Source organism: Stegastes partitus, unplaced genomic scaffold, assembly GCF_000690725.1.
Source record: "Stegastes partitus isolate 25-593 unplaced genomic scaffold, Stegastes_partitus-1.0.2 Scaffold371, whole genome shotgun sequence".
Taxonomy (NCBI): domain Eukaryota; kingdom Metazoa; phylum Chordata; class Actinopteri; family Pomacentridae; genus Stegastes; species Stegastes partitus.
This window is the reverse complement of record NW_007578102.1, coordinates 521,363-531,159: the sequence shown is the minus strand read 5'-3', so window position 1 is coordinate 531,159 and position 9,797 is coordinate 521,363. Positions and strand designations below refer to the sequence as shown.

The 9,797-nt window shown below is 38.2% G+C and overlaps 1 protein-coding gene across 2 annotated transcripts in view; it reads right to left on the bottom strand.

Annotated features, from left to right (window-relative positions):
- Positions 1-339: 339 nt before the first annotated feature.
- LOC103359434 (low-density lipoprotein receptor-related protein 5) overlaps positions 340-9,797 on the bottom strand; it is a 68,649-nt gene continuing 59,191 nt past the window's right edge. For both annotated transcript variants that reach the window (XM_008284770.1, XM_008284769.1), the window contains 7 exons: positions 6,407-6,623; positions 6,139-6,292; positions 2,384-2,519; positions 1,911-2,155; positions 1,431-1,615; positions 783-931; positions 340-638 (listed from right to left, as the gene is read on the bottom strand). In XM_008284770.1, the coding sequence (XP_008282992.1) occupies positions 450-638; positions 783-931; positions 1,431-1,615; positions 1,911-2,155; positions 2,384-2,519; positions 6,139-6,292; positions 6,407-6,623 (1,275 nt within the window). In that variant the 3' untranslated portion in view covers positions 340-449. The remainder of the gene's footprint in view (positions 639-782; positions 932-1,430; positions 1,616-1,910; positions 2,156-2,383; positions 2,520-6,138; positions 6,293-6,406; positions 6,624-9,797) is intronic.

Sequence of the window (9,797 nt, the reverse complement as noted above, 5' to 3'; positions counted from 1 at the left end):
TTATTTGCCAAATAAATAACAAAAACAGTTTTAGCTTTAAACACATTTTTGAAAGAGTTCTAAAATTGTAATTATTTCTCATTTTTATGACAGATGGTCTGACACATTTTTTTTTAAGCACTGTATGTGTGTGTGTGTGTGTAAACTCATATATTCGTGTGTTTTTCAGTGTACTGTTAATATTAACATTGCTGTGTAGCTTGGGTTGAAATAGTTACATTTAAATTAAACCTTTTTATTACTGATCTTTATTAAAAGTAGGACACTAAACAATATCAATAATTATCAATATTGACTGAAATTGAATAATTTCATCATAATAATATCATAACATAACATATCATAATAAATGTTTCATATATAGTCCAGTCCTAAATTATGTTTGCAGGCAGTTTAGGGATTCAAATCAGCGGCCTTTCAAGCCAAACTTGTATTTCTCGTGAAATACTTCAATACTCACAGCTACAGTTTCGTCCGTCAGGGTTCAAGGTGTAGTGGGAAGCACAGCGACACCTGGCACCAGCAGGCGTAGCCAGACAGAGGTGGGCACAGTTGCCGTTGTTATGCGAGCACTCATTGGTGCCATCCTGACGTGAGGAGTGGAACACTAGAATGTCCAGCATCAGCTCCAGCTGGCCCTGAGGACACAGTGACGGGACAGCAGATTTTAATTAAAGTATTCATTATATCAGAAAAATCAGAAGCCCAATAACAGTAAATGTTATACATTTTGGGTTTAGACTTTGCTGACACTTGACACATGGATTAAATTGGTTCCATACCTGCAGCACCACAGTGCGGTTAAGTCCACTGCGTTTTTCTGCCCGTTCAATACTGCGGAGATTAAAATCTGTCCAGTAGATGAAATCCCGGTACTGTGTTAGACCAAAGGGGTGAGGGAGGTCATCTACTATGATCTCCCGCTGAAGGCCTGCAGAAGATATGACAACATATATACACTTACTCAGGAGTTCTTCAACTTCTCATCAAACATTTCATCTTTTCAAGCAAAGACCATTGTTAAAGATTTGTGACCAACTGTAGATTTACTGTGGTTGCAGCATCAGAATTAAAACATAAACGCAATTTGCCTGCAAAGTTTACCTGCAGATGATATGACAACAAATAAGCAATTGCAAGATGTGTCCTTGAATATGAGTCAACAGTCATTTACATAGCTTCATTTTGTGTCTGTAATCTGCCTCAACCATCATATCACAGTAGAGCCTATAGCGTATACATTCCAGTTATAGCCAATGTTGGACATCTGTGTTTCAGTGATTTTCAATTTAGATGTAGATTTTATATCTACAAACAAATAAACCATACGCGTGTTTTTGATGTACACGACATATTAGGAATGCTTAGTGTGTTATTGCGCCATGCATGCTCGCTGCGTGGTTGATGACTATTGGTGTATGTGTTCAAACCTTGCATATTGGTGCTTTCAATCATGCATGTGTCCAAGTCGGTCCAATAGAGTCGATGATCTACATAGTCAATGGTCAGTCCGTTGGCACGGCCTACTTTATCCACCAGGGTCATGATGGTGCTGCCATCCATGTAGGCTCTGGCTATGCGAGGTCGACCACCCCACTCTGTCCAATACATGTAACTGAGGACACAAAATATCATTTCAGCATGGGGCACACATGAGTAAGTGATACAATTTTACAATTTCATTTAGCAGACACTTTCATCTAAAGCGACGTACATCTGAGAGCAGATGCAATACAAGCAAGGATCTAATCAGGACAAAAACAATCTAGATAAGTGCCATAGAACAAGTTCAAGTGTGTTACAGTCTTACGACTGGATACGAACATTAGTGGAAGTGGAACTTTAGGACCATTTAAAAAAATATGAAGGAACTCACATGACTAGTTACTTCTTAAAAGGTATGGTCTTACCCATTGGCTGGGTCCAGTGCTAGTGATCGTGGGTTGTCCAATGAGCGTGGGTTGTCAAGATCCTTACAGACCAGAACCTGTCGATGCAGGCCATCCAACCGGGCCACCTCTATGCGGTTGGTGCCTGTATCTGCCCAGTAGATGTTACGACCCATCCAGTCAACTGCCATGCCTTCTGGGTAGTCCAGTCCAAATTCTATGACGTGTTCTACAGAGCTGCCATTCATATACGCTCTGCTTATTGTCTAACAGAAAGGTGAAAGAGTGAGAAGAGAGAGTGAGAAAAAACACACACAAAGAAAAACAGCTATTTCCCATTCAAACTCAACCTTTAACAAATAAAGCACTACAAGTCCCAGCCTTTCTCACGATAGCTCAAATTTAGCAAAAAGCAATTATTAACAATTTCTTATGTCTACTAATCAGTCAGAACACAAATTCAAACTTGAATACATTTTTACAGCCCAGCTCACCTTGGCTTGTATATCTGTCCAGTATATTCTCCTTTCAGAGACATCAAAATCGAGAGCAGAGGCCTCCTTAACTCCTGTCAGAGGAATGGCCACATCGTTGCTGTTGGTACCCAGAGAAATGCTCCTGATATTGTCCCTGAGGAGAAAAAAGCATGGGAGAATCTTTACAAAGAAAAACTGCAGCTTTATTTATTTATTTATTTTTATTCAATGCAAGTTACAACCACACCAAAAAGGCAAGGCTTAAACAAGTCTAAGCTTGAGCAAGTCAATGCCAAGTCAAAACAGACATGAAAACGTGTTACAACCAAGATAGTGAAAGAACCAAAGAAACAAAAACAAAACCCACTCCGCTCAATATTTTTGTCTTTTTTTGTTTATAGCGAAAATTAACTGTGATGAAACATGCATTACACTGTACAGCTTTCTATTTAGAAACATTTCAATTATGATGACAACATAAATGGGCCTTAATGTTAAATTGCTGGCAGATGTTGTGATTACTTCTCCTAAAAAAACAAAATTAGATCATATTTGAAACACCCGTTAATATAATCAATAATCCTTTAAGAAAATGTGAAACCTGAAGTTCTACACAATAGAACAGCATATGTAATGTTAAAGTATTGTAAGTTTTAAACACAGCACCAGTCAAAAGTTTGGACACACCTTCTCATCCAATGTTTTTTTATTTATTGAAATTATTTTCTATAATGTAGATGAATACTGAAAACATCAAAACTATGAAAGAACACATCAGGAATTATGTAGTAAACAAAAAAGTGTTAAATATAAATAATAAGTTTTATATTTTAGATTCTTTAAGGTGGCCCTCTTTTGCTTTGATGACAGCTTTACACACTCTTGGCATTCTCTTAGTCAGCTTCATGAGGTCGTCTCCTGGATGGTTTTCCAACAGTCTTGAAGGACTTCCCAGAGGTGCTGAGCACTTGTTGGCTGCTTTTCCTTCACTCTGTGGTCCAACTCATCCCAAACCATCTCAGTTGGGTTTAGGTCAGGTGATTGTGGAGGCCAGGTCATGTGGTGCAGCACTCCATCTCTTTCCTTCTCGGTCAGACAGCCCATACAGAGCCTGGAGGTGTGTTTGGCTCATTGTCTTGTTAAAAAACAAGTGATGGTTCCAGTAATGCAAACCAGATGGGATGGCACGGCGCTGCAGAATGCTGTGGCGGCCATGCTGGTTAATGTGTTTTGCATTTTGAATAAATCACCAACAGCGACACCAGCAAAGCCGGTCCACACCATCACACCTCCTCCTCCATGCTTCATGGTGGGAACCACACATGCAGAAACTAACTCTCACCTTCTCTGGTCTCACAAAGACACGGTGGCTGGAAACAAAGATCTCCAATTTGGATTCATCAGACCAAAGTACATATTTCCACTCATCTAATGTCCATTCCTTGTGTTTCTTGGCCCAAACAATTCTCTTCTTCTAGTTGTTTGTCCTCAGTAGTGGCTTCTTTGCAGCAATTCGACCATGAAGGCCTGATTCACACAGTCTCCTCTGAACAGTTGATGTTGAGATTTGTCTGCTACTTGAACTCTGTGAAGAACCTGTGTGGGCTCTGATCTGAGGTGCTGTTAATTTGCAGTTTCTTAGGCTGGTGACTCTAATGAACTTATCGTAACTCCTGGTCTTCCTTTCCTGGGCGCTCCTCATGAGAGCCATTCTCATCATAGCGTTTAATGATTTTTGCGACTGCACTTGAGGATACATTTAAAGTTCTTGAAATTTTCCAGGTTGACTGACCTTCATGTCTTAAAGTAATGATGGACTGTTGTTTCTCTTTCCTGAGTTGAGTGGTTCTTGCCATACTGTGGATTACAACAGCAGTCAAATTGGGCTATCCACTGTGTACTAACCTTGCCTCTGCACAACACAACCGATGGTCTCAAACACATTGAGAAAGCAAGCAATTCCACAAACTGACTCTTGACGAGGCACAGCTGTTAATTTAAAACCATCCAGGAGATGACCTCATGAAGCCAATTTAAAGAATACCAGGAGTGTGTAAAGCTGTCATCAAAGCAAAAGCGGGCTACCTTAAAGGATCTAAAATATAAAACTTATTATGGTATATTTAACACTTTTTTGTTTCCTACATAATTCCTGATGTGTTCTTTCATAGTATTGATGTCATCAGTATTAATCTACAATGTAGAAAATAATTAAAATAAATGAAAAACGCTGAATGAGAAGGTGTGTCCAAACTTTTAACTGGCACTGTAGAAAACTGATCTGCTATATCAACAGTAGAGTTCCAGTGCATGACAAGAACAGCCAATGAAGACATGAAAAAAGAAGTAAGTGGACTTGCTTGAGACCAAAAACTACACAGATTGCTTGGAAGCAGCTGGTTCAGTCCATCATCTGCTATGATGAGATGATAAATTCTGCCACACTACTGAGTGTAAGTCCCCCTCATTTTGACAGCACCCATCAGACAATCAGTGTGGTTGAATGCATAAAAATAGAAGAACACACAATTGCAACAACAATTTGCGGGTTTGCCCTGAAGTGAGTTAAACTGAACTAAAAACAATTCAATTCAATCATTGCCAATTTACAACATATGCACATTGCAATGTTTGTATTTTTGTGACTTTGTGCCACTATCAGGCTATTTGGGATTATGTTTTTGTGGAGCATTTGTGCATGATTCCTAATTTTATTTGCCTCTCATCAGGGGGCAGCTGTAGAGTAACATCTGTGTGCGTGTCTGTCTGTGTGTGTGTGAACACTCTCAGTGTGTCTCTAGTGCTGAGGTCCAACAAGTTGATATTGCACAGGTAAGACAGGAATGGCCTCTCCTTGGAATGATTAGATTTTGTGGTCAATCACTGCAAAAATATCTCAGTTAGAGGTCAAAGGTCACTTAAAAAAAAAAGCCATATCATAGCAGGGGCAACTATATCCCTCTACTGAGGGCCTCTTGTTATAGACTTAATTTTGTCCATTGGATTTTAAGGTACATGTTTAGACATCTGTTCCTTCCCCCATGCTTTGGGTTCAATATGCTTTGGTAGACCTATTTCCAAACATGGCCTGATGATATCTACCAATATTTAAGAGGGTTGGGTAAATGTTTGATGATTTATGGTCAATTTCATGCTCGGCCCCACTCTTAGTAAAGATTTCTAAACACTATTGACCCTGTTTTTGGACACATCTGAGCTATTTATCGTAGAATTGTGTAGCTCAGGCCTCCAATGCAACATGAAAAAACTGGTGTTGATACAATCAAAGTCCAAAACGTAGTCACTTCACTGTTTTTCACATTGTGCAAAATATCAAGATATCCATCATGGTTGTACCCCTATGGGATTTTAACTTGAAGTAGATTAAAATACACTGCAGGTTGCTTTAAAGCTTTTATGAATGCGTATGAGCTCCATCAAATACACTTAATACAAACACCTGAAAAACACAGCTGAATAAGGAGACAAGTTAGAATGTTTAACACTACTAGCATGAACTAATATACACCAGAGTCAAAATACCCATTACAACAAATAAAACCTGAGACTACAAAAAGAATCAGGGAGTGTTACTTTCAACAGTGTCGTTAAGGTGCTTTGTGTCCTTGCCTTACCTTTTGTCGTTTGTTTATTTATATTTTTTTAATGTGTATGGACAGCGTGAATGCAACAGGTACGAGTTGCAGGTGACAAGAACAGTGAAAGGGTTAGTCTTTTTCGTCCAACTGCTTGACAGGTAGGTGTCAGCGTACCTGTTGGTAAAGAGAAGGAAGGCCTCAGGCACCACACAGGTCTGAAGATCTGAGAGAAGCTCCATCCCCATGGGACAGGCGCAGCTAACAGCCTGCTGACGCCAGAAACAAAGATGACTGCATCCACCATTATCCACCGCGCAGCCATTTGTACCTGGACACATTGATGAAAAAACAAGTTCAAAGTATGACCATGTATCTCATACAGCATTTTTATATTTATACATGTTCTACTTTTAAAAAATAACATGAAAAATCTGTGTCTTACCGTACGTCTCTGTCACTTTAGTGGCTTTTAGCCCCATTAAATCTGGCAGCTGATCAATAATGATCTCTCGTACAGCGGTGGCTTTATGGACTCTCTCAATGCTACGTCTCTGCCAGTCAGTCCAATAGATATAATCACCCAGCAGAGTGAAACCAAAGATATGAGGCAGCTTGTCCTCCAGCAGGGTCTGTCTGTTACTGCCATCCACATTGATCACCTGAGACAGGAGTGGGAAAAGACAGAAAATAGACAGGAAAACTTTTATAGCTTTTGCAAAGCTAGAGTGTACAATAAAAACTCATTCTTATACTGCTAAACACAACAACCTGTAAGCTATAAAATAGAACATATTACTTCCAAACTAGATTTAACAGCTATATTGACATTCCTGGTAATTCTTTTACCATATTCGGATAAGAAAGCTGCTCTTTGAAAGACCGTCTATTCAAATACACAGTTTGTTGTTAGTTTTATCATTGAGCTATTTAAATCACACAGTCACATTGGAAAAGTAAGTACAACTTTATCACACATTCAAATCCAAAAAGTTGGAATCAGGAGTTCCAGATTCGGTGACCTGCAGAGAAAAAATTGTGGATACCTATGAGATCAGCAAGGCATTCAAAAAGATCTCAAAATTATTGTAAATAAATCATGAAATCAATCAACAAATCAGCCAAAGAGAAGCTAACAATTTCATCATGGGATATGTTCGTCACTCTTCAACTGTTTGTGCCAAAGTGCTGCATCTACACCAGAAAGAAACCACACAAATTTGACCTGCATAAGAAGCACACCTGTAAAAAGCTTTTATCGTCCAAAAAGAAAATTAAAACAAAACTACAGTTTGCTATGAAACATACGTTAAAAAGCAAGCCTTCCGAAATAATGTAGTCCGGATATATGAATTAAAGACAGACTTGACAGACATGTTTGGTACAGAATAAAACCAGCTTTTCAACCTTAGACCAACTGTAAAGTCAGGTGGAGGAACATGGTATGATCTTGGGGACACAGCAGCTTTCAGTCAATGATTCAACTATGAATTTTGCATCATATTAAAGAATGCTTGAACATAATGTGACACCATCGAAAGCTGAAGCTGCACCAGTAGTGGACATTTCAAAAGTATAATGAAGCACACTAGGAAATCCACCATGGAATGGCTGAGAAAAAAAAATTGGACAGTTATGGAATGGCCTTGTCAATAAAACAAAGTCCATTCAAGTGCTGTGCATGGACTACCATTTAAAGCACCTACAAGTAGTTATTTCTGCTAAAGAGGGGAACTCTAGCTTCTGCGTTAACACTTTTTTCACAGAAGTACAAAAAGACATTCAATATCTGATATTTTTTGTTAAATAATTGACAGAAAAACAAATTTTCCTTGTGGTGTTGCTTTAGGTATATCAGCAGTAGGCATCGTACCAAAAAGAGAAACAAATATTTTTTAAAGTGAAAACACTAAGAACATCATGAAAATGCAATAAATGCATTTTGATAGAAGTCACTCATATATTATGCTATGCTATCTTGTATTGGTTTTCTCCTTATTGTGTAGCTTACTCAGTTTAAACGTTCATTAAAGCTCCTTAAGATGGTGCTAAACCACCAGATTGTTTTAAGATTTAAGCCGGTAAGAGAGACAGAACTGTCAGCCAGAAATTTCTATCCTCACACACAGATTTAAAAAAATCACAGGTCAACACAGAGAAAACACTCAACTATAAAGACATACATCGATTAGGGTTCTCTCTCTGTTCTACATATGTTTTGAGTGTGTGTGGGTATGTGTGTGGGAGCATATCAGTCACAAGGAATCTATTACTAGGCAGCTGAAAACTGATACAGGCACTCCTGCCAACAAATCCCCCACAATGTGTGTGTGTGTGCGTGTGTGTGTGTGTTTCTATAGGCGGAAACTGAGAGCTACAATTGACAAGGCTGCAATTAGAACTTGTGTCCAGCCCTCCTCCTCACCGCCTGTGCTATTATTAAACTGGCATCAACTTAAATAGACACACTTTAATGTTAGACACACTACAGTCATCTGCTGCCTGCATAAGGGTGTGTGTTTATGTCTGTCTGTCACACACTGCCTGAGGTCCTTCAGCGTGCCATGTCAGATATTTCACAAATGGTAGGAATATTGTTGGACAATTTGCTAGACACAATGTGCATGACAAACAAATACATTAAAACTGAATGCTGGGAAGTAGTTATGTTGTGGAGTGTAGAAGAAGCCTTAAGGTGGTAGAATCTATCAATTTGAGTGAACCAAAATGAAGTATTTTGATGGTTTGACAACATGTATGAAAGTTTATGGAAAGTTTCAAGCAACTTTCAAAGCCCCTTGAATAGAAATAAATTGAATGTAATTTAAATAAAACAAGAAACAAATAAAGAGGGAAAACCCATGGATCCCAACAGTGTTTCATACTCACATACACACACATAAACACACATCTTCGAAGCTAAAAGCCGGCGGTAACTCATTTACAGAAATATATTGTACGTTTAAGTTACTGTGCATTTTCATATAAGTGGGTATAGGTGTGCATTTGTGTGTGTGTGTGTGTGTGTGTGTGTGTGAGAGAGAGAGAGAAAGAGAAAGAGAGTGAGAGAGAGGGTGATAGGGTGGAACTTGTGATGTGCAGTATATTAGAATTTCTATATCTCCAAATGTACATACACACAAATATGCACACACACACACACACAGACATGCATCACAATCAGTGCTGGTGCTAATCACTGACACATGCCAGTGTGTAATGACCAAAGAATAAATTTACCCCATAGCACTTACTTTATAGAAAATATCTTCTTTTTTTCATAAAAAACAACGTCATCATGTAAATAAAATGGCATTTAAAGGCTTATAATCCTGAAAATCAATGAATATTTGGGAACTATGACGTATGACTTGTGACTTTTTAAAACCGATAAATAATTGAAAGTAAAAAAAATAATATTAATATTTAATGTTTGTATGGAATTGTTTCTGATAGGAACATTTTGTCCGTAGTAACCTATGTGTAAATTTTTTTTTTTTTAAATGGACACCGAAGGGTTAAATGTACTACAGATATTGATTTCGTCATCAAATGTTAATTCTCTGACTCGCAGTTGTGAACAAAAGTTTACATGCACTTGTAAAGACCATGTATATCATGGCAGTCTTGAGTTTCCAAGGACTCCCACAAATCTTAACTTTCTGTGATAGCATCATTGAAACACGTGCATCTTCATCACAAAAAACAAGCAGCCATTTTGGCTCTGTCATAGATTTATTATACATCTTCTTGAAATATAAAAAAATTCTGCTGGGTATTTGAATGAGTCTATGATAGAAAATTCAGAGTTACAGGAGTCGTTAAAAACTCAAGAC